The sequence below is a fragment of the Melospiza melodia genome, chromosome 1, assembly GCF_035770615.1.
Source record: "Melospiza melodia melodia isolate bMelMel2 chromosome 1, bMelMel2.pri, whole genome shotgun sequence".
NCBI lineage: Eukaryota > Metazoa > Chordata > Aves > Passeriformes > Passerellidae > Melospiza > Melospiza melodia.
In genome coordinates, this window is record NC_086194.1 from 48,256,703 (window position 1) to 48,273,425 (window position 16,723).

The following is a 16,723-nucleotide window of genomic DNA, read 5'->3' on the forward strand; positions in this document are numbered from 1 at the left end:
GTGAACTGCTCAGCAGATGAGGGAAAGGCTGTGGATGTTGTTCACCTGGACTTTAGTAAGGCCTTTGACACTGTCTCCCACAGCATTCTCCTGGAGAAACTGGCTGCTCATGGCTTGGACAGGCGCACTGCTGGATAAAAAACTGGCTTGACTGCCAATCCCAAAGGGTAGTGACGAGTGGAGTTACATCCAGCTGGTTATATCTGGTCACCAGTGGTGGTCCCCAGAGCTCAGCAAGGTGGAGGTCAGTCTCTTTTAAGTAACAATCAATAGGATAAGAGGAAATGGCCTCAGGTTGAACCAGGGGTGTTTTAGATTTGGTAGCAAGAAAATATTATTCATGGAAAGGGTTGCCAAGCATTGGAACAAGCTGATCAGGGAAGCAGTTGAGTCATTGTCCCTGGATGCATTTAAAAGATGTGGCACTTGGGGACACAGTTTCGTGGTGGACTTGGCAGTGCCAGGTTAATGGTTGAACTTGATTATCATAGAAGGTTTTTCCAGCCTAAGCAATTCTGTGACTATCTGTCAGCAGATTCTGCAGATTCTCAAAGCTCTGCTTTTCTGTGTCACTACTTTGCCCAAAACACATGCAGGAGACTTACATCTAGAAAGCCAGCCTCAAGCATTACCAGAGTCCACCAAACCACGCAGAGGATGAAGGCAAGTAAATTCACTTTAAAAAAAAATCCTATCAAAAGAGTGAAGGTATTTATTCAGAGCTTTGCTGCAGTGACACTGGAAAATTTACCAGGTAAAACAGGTTATTTTGCAACACATTTGTCTTATCATTTTAATGATCTTTTATACCCAGCAAAATGCCTCAAGGCTCAGCTCACTCTAACTGGTTGGAATGGAATATTTTCTTAACATACTTGATGAAGTTCCAGAAGCATTGGTTCCCATGGTTATACTCAGACTGTTCTTTAACCTTGACCAAACAGCTTTCTTCAGACTTCCCTAATCACCCCAGACAATAACAGCCAAGAAATCTAAAATTCTTCTTGCATTTATTACCTTTAGTAATAGATTCATTCTTATTTCCTTACTGCTGTTATTTTGTTGCACCTTCCTCCAAATGGACACAACAACAGAAAATTAGAGCTGTGAAATACACTTTAAGTTTATGACTCCATTACATTTCCACAAGGATGAGTTTGTGCAAGTTGTAAATGAGGACAAAATGACACAGAATATTAGAGTTATAGAGTTCATTACTGAGTTAACAGCTCAGGAAAGAGAGGCAAAGTTCTCCCTTAAAGCACGGATTCAGCGTGCTACAGGATCCAGCAAACGCTGGGTGTCACCAGAGGTGGCACCAGGAACAGGACAGAGGGCGTCACTCTGCCACAGCACAGGAACTGCATGTACCCACATACAGGGCACCGAGGGCACCTTTGATCTTCACTCCTTAGGAGGGGCACAGCAGTTTCTGAGAAAATGCAGAGAAAGGCAAGTGTCCAATGGGCTTCAGCAGCTACCTCAAAAGGTGGGGTCTACTCAGTCTGGAGGCACAAAGAACACAGGAGAGATGGTAGTGGACAACCAGAATGCAGAACTGTTTCTATGAAACCCTGCAGTATGAGAACTTAGGGGCACATGATGTAATCAGTAGGGGGTCAGCTTAAAGCAGATAGAAAATACACCTCTCCATTCAGAAGGCAGTAAATTCTTCAAGCTTGCTGTCAGAGGTTCAAGAAGAGATGAAAGAGTGGCATCACCTTTATGCAGGATATTAAATAGACTACGAGTAGGTGTAGCCTCCAACACCTGTAGTACCACAAATGTGAAAACTGAGGAGGCATAAAGAGACTGAAAGTCATCATCAGATCGCTACCCTGAACAGCATTTGCTACCGCTAGAGCTGGAGACAGACTAGGCTATGAGATGGGATTTCATTTGGCTGACTTGGTAGGGGATTTCTTAAGTTTATTTTTAGTCACCAAAATATTTAATAAGATGTAAGCTAAGTGATACAGGTAATTACCTACATTGTACTACTTGGCATGACAGAAGTGTACTGTTTTAGAAGAAATACTGATGCAATTAAGCTTGTGATAAAATTTCTTTTCTGGGAAGCTATTGAAAAGAAGGGACAATGTCTTCTGGATTTTCATGTTATGATTTGATTATAACATTTTCCTTAAAAAAGTAAGTAGTTTGTCTGAAGTTTCTAAAAAGAGAATGTTTTCTGCATGCTGTTTATCTGTCTCTATTCAAGGATTACAGAAGCTGGTAAATAAATCAAGTTAGACCAAGTGGTTCAGTTTCAGGCTGTACATTAGCCAGTGCAATTCTACAACTTACAAGAGGCAGAATTCTGCACGTTCTCCAGAACATGGGGCCCCAACACTTCCCTTACATCAGATCTACCACCACACAGCAGCACAGTCTACCATCTGACCTTAAAAAGTTAACACTTCCTCCTCCTTCATTCATAAAAAAAAAGGAAAAGAAAAAGTATTCCTGAGTCCAGAGTTTTGTTTTGCAGATGCATGACTTGAACAAACTTTCCACCCAGCAGCAGTCACTCGGATGTTAGTGAAGCAAAGAGAAAGAAGAAACAGAGTAGAAAAATAATGCTCAACTACCTATTTCTCCAGCAACCCACAGAAATACCAACTTGACTGCCACTTAAATCACATCCTAAGAAAAAGACCAAACTTTGCATGATTTATCCATCTGCAAGTGGAGTGATCTACAAGGACAGCATTACCAAGCACCACTTGTGCAGAGCAGCAGTGGTATCACACTTTGGGCAGACATCCTTCTGACACATTGAAAGAAGTTACACATGAGTTATTTTTAACTTGGATCAGTTCCCCAATTCAAGCAACCACACAGACACACAGCACAGTTGTACCAGCCACAGGGAAGGGGTGGGCCCAATACAAGCAGCCCTATCGTCCTCTGATAAATTCCAACAGAAGAGCTGCACCCTGAAAAATAAACATCAGGAAATGACTGACTTAGCTGTGCTCATACTATTATTAGTAAGATGATGTGGAGAAATCAGAACAGGGCTGGTTTGGATTAAAAAAAACCCAAGAACAAAACCCCACCAAACCCAAGTAAGGATTATCAAACTGAAGTCAGCTCATCAGCACAGGTTACCCACCATATTCACTCATAACACCACTGAGGGCCAGCACAGCAGCAGTGCTCCTTAAGCAGATGCTTAGAGAATAAGTGAATACTGAAGCCCAGGCTGTGGCTCACTTTTGCCAAAGCAAAGCACAGTTGCCCAGTTTGCTACCACAGAGTTTTGCTTTTCAACATCTTGCTCATCCCTGCTACTGTTATATGTGGCATAGACAGCTGTATCAGTCAATAAGGGAAATAAAGCAGATGAAAATTTTATAATTTTGGGGTTTGCCTGGTTTGCACAGTAGGAGACAGGAATAAGCAGTATAGCATAAGCAGGAAAAGTGGGCCAGCTCATTTTGCAAGCACCACACTTGGAGCCACAACACCAAGTCTTGTTTAAGGGAAAGCCTGGAGGTGTTTGTGCTTCTCTAGGACATACATCCCTCTCCTACACCCTTCCTGTGCCCTTCCTCTCCCTCACAGGAGGACTGCAGGTAAAACATTCCTTTTCCATTTTTGACTGCAGTTGGAGCTTGACAAAATATTGTTCCACGTCAGCTTAAGCCAGTTCCAGAAACAATTGAGGGACAGCTCACAGCTGTTAAAAAAAGCAAAGTTCCATTCTTCTTCCTACCTTTCCTTTGCTTCCTTCTTGTGTACAGGCTATTCCTGGACATGATTCAAGTCCTGCCTCATCCCTGCATCAGATCAAGCAGCCTTTTTACTAAGCAAATTTAATGAATTAAAGTGGCACAAAATGATCCCCTCCTTGCCACCACCTACAAAAATTGTCAAAAAAAACCACACACACACAAAAAAAAAAAAAAAAAGAAAAAAAAAAAAAAAGAAAAAAAAAAAAAAAAAAACAAAAAAACAAAAAACCAACCAACCAAAAAATTAAGTGTCAGGATCTTCTGGAGAAGGGGAGAAGAAATCAGAACCATCCTCTTTCAGTGCTGCCCTGTTATGTCTGTTCATTGCACTTAGGAAAACTACCCATCCAGATAGGTTGCTCTCTAAGCTTAAAGCTTAAAGATGAATTAAAGAATATTTTTCTTTAGGGCCAAATCTTACACAGAACTGTTTGCCATCAGCTGAAGCCAAATAGTTGTACTGTGTCCCTGGTATGCCATACCTACCTTCAATTGCTCTAACTGAAAGCTGAACATTTTTAGAGCCTTTCCTCTCTAGTGATTAATTGTGAGGCAAAATTGCAAACTTAATTCAGGAAAATATATACACAGATTTTTTTAAAACTACCCCACTTGTTCCATCTCATCAGCCTTGATATGGAACTAAGGAGCTAAACAGAAGATTGCCATAACAATTATTTTAATAGGAAGCAAGCAGAAGAATTAAGCTGTTTATGCTAGGGCCAGAAAGTATAATAGGGGGACAGGGCATAATTATTTTCTTTAGAAAATTTAGTATAGACCAAAAGTTTTACAAAAAGAGTCCTAAGAGAACTAAAAGAAGGATAAACATTATCAAGGTTCTTGAAATCAGCCTGAATGAAGGAGGGTTGAAAGTGATTTAGTATATGGATACTGAAGTTTTACTTCTATTCACTTGAAAAATGTACTAGTGCTCTCTAAGCCTTTACTGGAGTCTACAGGGCAGTGTTACCAGCATCCATCAAGCAGGCAGGAGCATGGCCACTCAGATGCCACATGCTGCCCTTACTGTAGGGAATTTCTGCAGGGCTGTGCAGATGCCCCAAAACAGTAAGAAATGTGTGAATATGTGGGAAATACCATGTCTTATAAGTGGCCGAGAAAAGGGAAAGCCAGGCATGGTTTGATCCAGATCTAATCTACAATCTACCATTTATGTAGCACTATTAATAAAAGTATTATCAGGAGTGATGCAAAATGGAAAATGAAACAGCTCTCTTAACACATTTCTCCAGTTCCCATTCCTCATGCTACTTTTCATTCTCAGTTGCTTTAGAAGCACCAGGTCCTTCAAGAATCAGAAACCATTATTAAGAATGTTTTTTTACAACTCACTGAAATTCAATTAATTAGAGAAAACAGACAAATATGAAAAACGTAAAAACTCAAAAAGTCCCAACTATACAAATTGTTCATTTCTCATCCTGTTATTTGCATCCACTCCCACACAGGGAGCCTGTAAAGGCATGGAGGAATTTCACATGAATATACAATTACAGGTTTCATTCAGCAAAAAATAGGTCATGAGCAAAATCACCTTTGAAAAAGCACAAAGAACAGGGACTTCACTCAGGTTCCCAGCCCTGAGAAGATGGGGTAAGAAAGATGTCCCATCTTCAAACACAGCACAGAGTTGAATAATTGCAACCAAAGGAAGGTGAAGCAGTTCTTGCAAAACAGAATTAAAAGTTTCCCAAAACTAATGGAGTAAACTCAGTGTCTGCTCCCCTCCACTTCAAGTAAAAAGAATGAAAGGGAAATGTAGGAGATAGGAGAGAAGGAGAAAATACCCATGGGAAGTATTCCGATGCATCAGATGTAAAAAAGAACAAACACAACAAAATTGTGAACATAATAACGGGTTGCATTCAATATAAAGATGAATGAAACATCCTTGTATTTAAAGATAACAAAAAATGTCACAATTGTCACCTCTGCATGCTCAGTGCTGGCTCACAAACCCCTCAGCACCAGCAGCCAACCCTTCATTTCTGAGATCTGCTCAGGTGAAGGGTTAAGAGTGACCACATTGTGCGTCCAGCAGTGAATCCAGCTTGAACACCATCCTTCCCCAGACAAACACAGGACCTACAAATGGATCCAGAGCTGGCCATGGTCTGCAAGGCCAAGGGAGAGCAGTGATGAGGGACCAGCCATATCCACCAAGGTGCAGCATCAGCCACTCAAATGTCTGTCCCTGCCCTGCTCATACTGCCAGCAGAGGAACATAGCTAACAATTATCTGAGCTGTGGTTTTCAGCCAGGGAGCACACATAGCACACAAAATTATACAGCCATTTTCTACTCTTCATACAGCATTTTCTTTTCTAAACCTGAGTTCCCCCAGGCTATAGTGTTCCTGAGTCATTGCACCTGATGTACACAAGCATCTAATTCAGGTACAGCCTGGATATACTGAGGCAATGGTGACTTATTTATTCTTATCTTGTAGTATCTAGCATGATAAGATACCGACTCAGAAGTCAGGCTTTTAGGCATTTGACCTACCAGAGAAATGCTCCTTCATGATAAGTAAAGCCTTTTAAAAAAACACACACACCTATTAACATTTAAAATTAATTAAAAATCAAACACTTTGAGACATCAGAGAGATTTTAGCTCAGGCACTATGAGTGCTTTGTTTTCTTGTCTACATACCCTCTTCCTTTATTTCTCTCATTTTTAGAAAAAAAGGCTAAAAGACATAATTAATAATTTTCACTGCAGTTTCAGGGGCACAGTTATAGCTATACCATGGCCCCAGAGGCAGCAGCCAAAACTGGATCTGCTGGGATAAGCCCTATCTGTAGTAGGAACCCTGGCTGAATCAAAATTTGTTAAAAGACCTCACTTATGCTGCCTGAAGGAGTTACTGCTATATCTGTAGAGGCATTTTTCCAAATAATACAGCCAAAACATAAATAATTTCAGAGACAGAACTGCTTGGGTGTTGTTTTTATTTATGCGTGATATAATTGGGAGATATAGGTCCAGCTACAAAAGATAAAGAGTTCTGCATATGACAGCCAACACACAGATGGGCTGTTTGCCACCAAAAACAGAACTACAGTTGTAAGCCATGTAACATTTGGACATTTTCACTTCAAAGCTTCTTGCTGCTGTATACAAGAAATCACTAATTGCTTTTCTTTCTGGTAACTTTAAACATAGTGATATTTTAAAGAGGCATCTCTACCTGGAAGGCAGTCTCTGCAGAAACATGACCTATAGATAATGTTATCTGCACACATACAGTCACACAATTCATCTTTAAGAGCTGTGAAAAATACTTCTTATGAGAAGCTGCCACTGCAACAAAAAATGCTCTGCTCATATCCATTAGTAAAACTAAGATTAAAGCAATGTGGATTTTAACAATAAAGTGTTGTAGCTTCCTTGAAGTGCATGTGTTTCTCCTCATGCCTGGTGATTTTCATGTTTTAATTCAGACAGAACAATGTACTACTGAACACAAATGAGGGAAAGTATGTGGAAGGGGTGATGGCCTATATAAGCCTTTCTTCACAGCCACTATCCAACAACCAGCTATAAACAGTGAACAATATCTAATGAAAGTCACAGACATCTGAGTAATTCTAGTGGCATTTAGAGCTCTTCTCTCTTATTTATGTGACTCAGAGTCAGACTCTCTGCATATTTCCAGTAGGGAATAAACAAACTCAAAGTCCTCTCTGCAGTACAATCCAAAATGTCCTAGAAGACCATAATTTTCCATCCTTATTGCAAGTTAAAGGCAGCCAAAAACCGTCAGACTCTCTTTTATGTGGAACAGAAAAGATTTCTCCAAAGCTACAGAATCCTATCCACCAAAGGTGGAGATAAAGCCTGAAATATCCCTCCAATTTCATCAGGACAAAGACCTTGAAAAAGCTGAAGTATTCACTCAATCCCTACTTCTTGGAAATACTCACAGAATTTAAATGTCAACAGGCAAATTCAATTGTGACTGCTTTATTGGTAAACATTGTGTCACCATTGGGGGCAATTAGCAGAACAATCTCACTGTTTAATTTGGTGGAGGCAAAACGCAGAAGTCAGTAATTACTTCAACAGGTTTCCTTGTAGTGGCCTTTGAAGTGTCTGTCAACTGAAACTGGAAAGGAAAGGAGAGGAAAAAAAACCCCAAAACAACATACAAGCAAAAAAAGTGGAAGACCCAAAAAAAAAAAAAAAGGAGGGGGGACATATTGAGAAGGTTGTCCAGGCTGACAAGTAGTTAAATGAAAAACTGAAACTGGTCTGTTAAAAAAAAAAACAAGCAAAATTAAAAAACAAAAATAAACCAAAACAAAACAGCCCAGGAAAAAAAATAACCAAAACAAAACCAGCACTATCTTATGAGCAACTGTTCTTGCTATCTTGTTAAATTTAGTCTTCCCAAATTAGTCTTAACTAAGTGCCTAAGTTTCCTTTATTTCTCGGGTGTGGGTATGAATTACAGCAAGAGAAAACTTAGTTCATGTCTCAGTCATATTAGCAAACCCTAAAGAACTGTAAAATGTAAAACAGAACCAAGACATGCCTCTACTTCAGAGCAAGCCAAATTAAACTGATAAAAGGTGAGCAAGAGGCATCTGTATCTATGCAGTTAAGCTCAGGTCTTTTAAGCTCAACAACCACCAAGATTAGGGAATTTGCATGTGGACTTCAGCAGGTTTTAAACAGTGTCCTTGTGCCATTGCTTAGAAATTGTACATCTGCAGTACTACATGTGCACTCTTCCAAATCATCTTTATTTTGTAATTTGGGCAATTTTACCAGTAATGCTAGGAATGAATGTTCTACTTGGTCCCATTCACTTGAGCATGTCCCATATATTTATACTAGACATTCCATTTTTATTACAGCTATAGCCTTTTCATTACTCTGTGCTGAAATCATTGCATCACTTGATGAATCACCTATTGCCACACTAAATGGGGACAAGAAAAAGTAAGCCAACAGAACTTACAGAACTGGGTAAGGACAAGACAGCAGGCAGGAGAGAGTAGGAAATATCACACAGTCACTGAAACTTATTTCTACCAGCTCAGCCAAAAAGGAAAGTGACATGCACTGAAGGTCTCCTCACACTTCAAAGAGCCCTTCATGTTTTAAATATTCCAGTTTCCTGTACACCACTTGTTAGCAGAATACTAAACACACAGGAATACCAAAGTTGAAGGGCTCAGTGCTCAAGTCTCAAACTCAACTGACGTGAAGAACTTTGCACATTTGGACTTTTATTTGCTATTCCTAACAGAAAAAATCAGTTAAAGAGTCATTAAATCAGGTCTTGCAGTACCTACCCTTTCAGTGGCATTGCATTATGGAAAGTATATTTTCATATATTTTAATTTAAAATAAATGACTGTGGCAAATATTTTTATAGGCTATGCAAAAATTGCATTGAACAATTTACCCACCTTCTCGGTGATGTAGAAATTAGAACTATCAGCATGCTGCAGTGCAAATTGGTCATGATTTGCAAGAGACCACCTTAGAAATATGAAAATAAATTAATCACAAAATGAAACCTTAATAATTCAAAAAGTACCCTTTACATAATTTTAGCATGACCAAACAAGTGTCTGTCATTCCCATGTATTTCTCATACTTCTCATAGTTTTCCATAGCTTTCAATGATGAGTTCCAAAGTTTAAGCTAAAAGCATGCTTACAAAAGGAAAACCTCATTACAAATACATCCTAGTGATCTTTTTTTGCAGTTAGCAAGACCACTAAGTCACTAAAATTGACCAAAAAAATGTACAGTACCAGAAGTTTATGCTAGCTTATACAATACACAATGGATATAGTATTAAGTTGATATAATACATTAGGCATAAAATATCACCTTCTTAGCTCAGCAGCAATTTGATAAATATAGCTAGTTTCTCCTGTGTGCTAGCACTTGCTTGAAACAGGTTTTTTGATTAATCCATTAAACTTAAATCTAGGTATTTGTCTTAGCCAATTATTAGTCTATAATACAGAATTTGCAATTAACATTTCAGTTTCATATAAACAGTCACATCAACTGGACCAGCTTACAGCACCCACTGGAGTCAGTGCTCAAAATTCACATCCAGAGGCAGTGCTTTAGTCCCTTAACACGTGAACAGCAGGGACCACAGCCAAACTGCAAAAATGCAAAATGCATTTCTGTGCAGAAAGGAAGGAAGCAGTCAAAATGAGAGTCACCCCCATGATGGAGCTGTTTTGTTAGGAGCCTCATCTTGCAAGCAATTGATCCAAAATGCACTGCAAATTCAAAATTTGAAACTAACACAAAAATATTTAAGAAACTAATGACTAGTCATACAGGATATCTAGATTTTCTTTGGAAAAAAATATCTCCTAGTTGGTTTAATACTTCAAAAAGCACTGTATCTAGTATGTACTATATAGCAGAACTTACCCATCACAGACTTCTTTTATTATCGAGGACAGTGGCTTTTTCTGGTAAATGAAAAAAAGAAAGAAAAAGCAAAATCACCAAATTAGAATAACTCTGAGTTCTTAGAATATGATTCCAAAGCCCGCAAATGCAGAAAACAAAACTAGTAGCATTTCATTATTTATTTAATGTCAAGTGTGAAAGGATCCCAAAATTTTCTGCTCTTTCAGTCTCATAAAGGTATAAAGATAGCAATTCTAGACATTTGCATTATGACATTATCCATTATTTTTGCCAACCTTAGCCCATATAACATAGACTCAGTTTTTCAACTGAGAAATCAAAAGGGCCTTTTGTGTGCACTGTATCTCATTACCCAACAGAAACAGAAGATTTAGATATCAACACCAGCATTTTCCAGGAATGATATCTGAAACCAGAAGTCATTCAATAACTTTAAACCTTCTTTTGTTCCTTTCAGAGATGGTCATATGATGACACTAATCCTCTCTCTTAAGTGCACACATGCAGGTTCCCCTCTGATAAAACACCACCTGGAAGGTGTTAGAATCCCAGATGTCTCAGTTCTGCTTTATTCTCTACATCTGTGAGCACAGGAGCATTTGGACTGACTCAAAACAGCTCCCCTGCTTTGGGTCCCAAAATAGAAAAGAAGAAAACAGTCTAGCCTGTTGATGTTGCAATGCTTTGAACATGGTTATAAACACAGGGTGCACACACAAGTGTTTTTAGAAGACTTCTGGCTAAGAGCAAATGCCCTTTTATGTCCAAAACCATAGATGAAATTGCATGGCAGAAAAAAACATGCCAAATTTTACCAGCTGAGTGAGTACTGAGCCTTTTTCCCCCGATACTGGGGGACCACACAATGTCACCTATATCTTTTGCTTCACAAAAACTTCCCAAATCACCTAAACATCATAGGATCCCCCTCTCTAGTTACTTCCACTAATAACAGTTCACTGAATTACTTAAAAGGAAACAAATACAGAAGACTCACTATAAACCAAATTAATTCAATGCTATTGTCAAAATAAGCTTTTTACCTTTAATTTTTGTAGAAAATTATTAGTAGAAAAATTAACTCAGTATCAGGGCATGTTACGTGAAGGAAAAAATATTTTTCCCTTGAATTTGTTTTCTGTGCTTCGCCACTGACAGAAAGCCATAGACAGGACTCCTTGGCCAGGTCAGGACCAGAGAAGAATTTATTATTTCAACAGTCCAGTCAACTAAGCCAGTTAATAAACAAGCAGAAACATTACACAAGACCATTTTAATCAGACAGGAATGAAAGCACCTGCTGAAAGGATTCTGTTCCTGCTTACCATATTGTCTCAGTCCTTGGTTTCCTTCCTTCTTTCATAGCCATTTCTGTTTTCACGTGACCACCCAAGATGTTCCACACCAGGGCAGTTAATACAACTAAAAGCTGGCCCAGGAGAAGGAGGGGAAGGGAGGGAAATAGTTTTCCCCAGGACTGATTTCCTGGGGAAGTTTCCTGATTTCCTTGCTACATAAGCAGCAAACACCAGCACAGGGAAGAAAAGGCAGAGGAGGGAAACTGCTCCATTCTGCAGCAGGAACAGGTTCCTTCTCCACAGCGGCTTCTCTGCTGCACTGCCTCAGTTTTTGGCATAGCTGCAGCCAGGCTGTGGAGCAGAACAGGCAGATCACACCAGATAGAAAAAGTGGGTTTTTCTCCTAGTTTTTTTGGACTGATCAGTTCCTCAGTCTGGATTATTGTGTCACTTGTGTACAGCTACTTTGACCTACTGTTCTCCTCTCTGAGGGCTTTTTCAGCTTCTGTAATCCTATAAGAGCAACCCTGGCTTCCAACTGCTTTCTTTCCTCTACCTTTTAAGAAACAACAACCAGAAAAAAAAAAAAAAAAAGAAAAAAAAATTTGTGGAGGACAGAGGGAGGAACACAATTTTGTCTGGAGCTAGATAAGTTCAGATTGCCATTCAGTGCTCATGGACCAGTCTGTAGGCAAACTGCTGCCAGGCAGAATGCACAGCTTTGCATGCTCTATCCCCTTCATCCCTCAGGATGCTGCTGTAGGTCCTGTTCTGATATTTCCATATTTTGACAAAATTTTATCTGGGTTATTAACTCCCTTTACAAAGTAAACAGAAACCAGGTAGCAGATTCAATATCATGGAGGACAAAAAGAGTACTGCTTTTCCTTCTCATTACTTCCCATAGGATCTATAGTTTCCTATTAGAAGATGACAAAAAAGCAATTCAACAACCTAAAATAGGAATAATAGAAATACTCTAAAGACTGGATTAAATTACATTAAAAATCATTATTTTCATACTTTTAAGTTCTCTATACCATTAACTTTTATGTCCTTTGTCAATCCCATTCACTTCCTACCCCCTTTGCCTAATCTACACCACCTTTGCATTGTTATATGACAAAATCTGAAACTAAAAACTTGGACAAAAAAACCCCAAAAAAACCCTGCAACAAATCAATTAGAATCTGTAAAGTACAGCTAAAAGAAAAAGCAAATGGATCCTCAATAATAAAAATTATTTACACAACCAGCTTCTCATGGTACAGCTTGGTCCTCCTGTGGCACTACTGCTACAGCACTGATGTGAGTAAGCACAGCCCATGATGAAAGAAACAAGAAGATGAAAAAAAGTGGAACTCTTCTGGGACACAGAGTTTGTAATTATCAATTTGATAACACTTTACAAATTGATAAATATTAAATAAATAACACCACGGCAATAAGTAATAATAAGTGTCACAGACATTTTATGAAAAACCCTTTCCTTAGGATTTTTCCCCCTGAGAAGCTGAGAGGCCTCAGACAGGAACAAAATGTAAACAATGATTATCTGCTGCTGTGGAATGCAACAGGTGGATCTGTGATTGGTCTCATGCTGGTTGTTTTTAATTAATGGCCAATCACGGTCAGCTGGCTTGGACTCTCTGTCCGAGACACAAGCCTTGGTTATTCATTCCTTCTTTTTCTATTCTTAGCTAGCCTCCTGATGAAATCCTTTCTTCTATTCTTTTAATATAATATATATCATACAATAATTAAACAAGCCTTCTGAAACATGGAGTCAGATCCTCATCTCTTCCCTCATCCTAAGACCCCTGTGAACACCATCACAAATAAGTACTAGCAATAAGCTGCTGCTCCTAATAATCCCTTGGGCTGCACTCCCCCTAGATTTAAGTCTCCAGAAAAAATTCCTTCCCCTTCCCTGGCTGGGAGATAAACTGCCACCAGGACATTGTTCACCAGAGGGGTGTCCCTGCAAGCACAAGGGCTGCCATGGCTCCCTGTGTGCCCTCTCCTAGGCGGAGGCTGGTTGGCAGGAGGCTGCTGCGGGGACGCTGGCACGCAGCACACTGAGCTGGCAGCAGCAGGAGCAGCCCTGCCACCCTGCCTGCACAGCCAGGCCCCCTTGCCAGCAGAGCCCTGCAGTGACAGGCAGGTGGGTGAGTGCCCAGTTCCTGCTGCACTTCCCAGCTGGCTTGCAGCCACCCCCAGAATGTGCCGCAGCCTGCGAGACACGGAAATGTGTTTGGGTACCCGTGTCAGGACATGACTGTCTACTGCAAGGATAGGACCACAGCACTACTAGGAAACAAAGAAAAGGGAGCTTTTTTTTTTTTTTCTTCATTTTTTAACCATGGAAAATGAGATAAAAGTCTATTTCCATTCTCTGCAGAGTAATTCCACTTGGCAGGCCATTCAAAGTCCCTTTTTGTTTTTTTTTTTGCCCCTGGCTCTAAATATCTGCCAAATGTCAAAGAGCATAGATTTGAAGTTTTTGTTACCTTAATCTTAATAAAATTCTGTTTATGGAAATTTACTTAGCTTTGCTGCATTTACAGTTCCAAAAAGTCAAATTTACCTTATTAGTCAATGTACTTCAAAGAATTTCATACAATCAGTCAAAAATATTTTTAAGTTTTTCTTTCATAGAAATGAGTATTTTGTGCTAGTGCCTTTTTTTTTTTTTTTTTTGTCTCTATGTCTCCTCCTAGACTTGTAAAAATGAAGTGAGCTTTTATACATGCTGAGATGCTCATTTAAAGCTCTAAGAAGATCAGGCTGTTGCTTTAATGTACAAAATAACAGAGATCAAAGTAAACTTCATGCTCCCTACAGGAGATAACACCTTCAGCTGACTTATCACAGTATCTGCACTGAACACATTGGTTAGAATAAAAGTATTTTCCTAGGGCAGATATTAAATTGAGAGTTGAAATTAAGTGACACTGGGGCATTTCAGCCTCATGTCTTACAGATCTGCACACAAGGGGAGAATCCTGACAATGACACAGTGCACAGGCAGCACTACAGCCAGTGTGAATTTACACACCTGGTAAAGCTCTGTCTGCACTGACTGGTTCACACAGATGTCCAGGATTTAGGCATGGCCCTAATGCAGGTCGCCAGTTCTGAGCTCACCTGCACGTATCTCAGTTGTGTCACCAGGTTCTGTGTGTTGGGATGCACACAGGTCCCAAACTCTGTCTTCTTGAGTACCTGCCCTTGCTACTTGTGCAGTACTTGGTAGCACTTCCAAAGTAACTTGCAGAGCACAGACTAAGATTTCCCACTCCAATTTCCTCACCAGTTTCATCCTTTCATGCCTACCCCTATGGAGAACTCATAGGTAAACAGTCACCAGGAAAACTAAGCACAGGTGTTAGTCCAGACCACTGTGCTGTTCCAGAGAAATCATGGCATGAGCAAAAGCAAGCAAAGAATGTCCAATATATCAATGCTGACCCACTTCTAGGTCCTGTTCAAACCACCAGTAGTACTCCAATTTGGGTTTAAAGCCCTTCCAAATCAAACAGAAAGTGTGTGTGTCTGTGTATGTGTGTGTGTGTGAACTGTAAAGAGGACAGAAGCCTAAATCCAGGTAGAAACCTGTGTTATATGTACAGTTCTGATATACTTTGGGCTATACCAGGAAATTGTAGACAGGTTTGTTTTAGGCCAAGCCTGAATATCTTTCCTTTCTGCAAGACTGATAGAGATTTATTGCTTTTTCTTTTTCCTTGGGTTGGTTTGCTAGGTTCTGCTTGTTGGGGTTTTTTCTGGGACAATGATTGGGATATCCCTCTCCCTGTCTGACACCTTTTAACTGCAGAAGTAACAAGAAAACCCTTAACTCTGCTGTCTTTAAGCCTATCACAGAAAAAATAGCAGATGCAGCACATCTGTTAGTGTGAAACAGCATTAAGGAAAAGAATTCAGTTGCTGACCTGTGCACCTGTCAAAAAACAGAACTTCAAGTCAGTAAACAGTAAACATTCTGTCTTATAATTAATACTACTATGACACTAATAAATCTTTCAGTGCTAAAGTCGTTTTATGGCTATTTAAAAGCAGAAAAGCACCTCTTTTCACAGTCAGTGGAGGTTTTACCTGTTACTGTCATACACTAGGGTCCACAGTGGACCGGTGGCAAACACCAGATGCAAGGACTCCTAGATCCATGACTTGCTAATTCAACACTGGTTTCCTGGGGTGTAAGAGAAAAGGTCTTTGGAAAGGGGGGATGCTGGTGTGCTTTGGACCTCAACCTGCTCTGAACCACTCTGGGAATCAACACCATTCCATACAATAGAATTCTGGTGAGACCAGACTTGTTAACTTATTATCAGGCATCTGTAAAAGATGAAAGGGAGGAATTCTCTAACCCAGGGGAACACCCCAGAGAATGAATGCCTGAAGAACAGGGAATCCACAATGCTACAGTGAAAAAGACCATAAAACCCAGCCAAGGCCAGGCCAACACCATACAGTTGAGCTGTGCAGCAGCACAGCCCAGGGCTGGAAACATTCACACCTCAGAGCCAACAGGCAAAAATCCTCAGCAAGTGCAGCTGCTGCTGGTGGGGGAGAGCTTTTATCAGCTCAGTTCACAGCTCTTAAGGTGACAGTTTTAACATGTCAGTGGCAACACCTTGGTATAAATTTAGCACTAGGAGCTCCACAGGGTGCCCAAGACTTAGGGAAACCCAGGTTTTTGTGTCCTCTCTCCCTTCACACTCAGCTGCAGCTTCCTCAGTTACTCCCTTCCCACCTCCAAAGAGATCCTCACTCCTAAGTCTGCATTTCACCTGATCTAAGCATTGACCCACAGATCATGTGTTTAGGATGTTACAGTGACTGTACAATAGGGGAAGCAGCAAAATATAATGTTGTTAACAAAAAAACCTCAATCAAAAAATGAAAACCATAAACAGAATTTTGCAGAGACTTCTTACTCCATCTCTAGTGTCCCTAACAAGCCGTAACACTCCCTGTTTTCTCAAGTGTAAGTAAGAACACTAAAAACACTCAATCAAGAGTTCTGAAAAGTTAAAAAACACCTAGGGACCCATAGCAGTGAATTTCACCGTGTTTGCATGCAGCATTCTTGCCACACATATTTAAAATACAGCCAAAACACACTTATAAATACAAAGCAGGGCTTTAAGGTGTGGCTCTTCACACTACCTATTAGGAGAGCATGCCTTTCAAGACAGAGTGAAGGAACCCCAAACC

At 40.0% G+C, this 16,723-nt stretch overlaps 1 protein-coding gene across 5 annotated transcripts in view; it reads right to left on the reverse strand.

Moving 5' to 3' along the window:
• Positions 1–16,723, reverse strand: part of ELMO1 (engulfment and cell motility 1) — a 316,899-nt gene that overhangs the window by 228,787 nt on the left and 71,389 nt on the right. For 4 of the 5 annotated variants that reach the window (XM_063157015.1, XM_063156989.1, XM_063156998.1 and 1 more), the window contains 2 exons: positions 10,182–10,222; positions 9,188–9,260 (listed from right to left, as the gene is read on the reverse strand). In XM_063157015.1, the coding sequence (XP_063013085.1) occupies positions 9,188–9,260; positions 10,182–10,222 (114 nt within the window). The remainder of the gene's footprint in view (positions 1–9,187; positions 9,261–10,181; positions 10,223–16,723) is intronic. The other variant, XM_063157023.1, reaches the window with a different exon arrangement.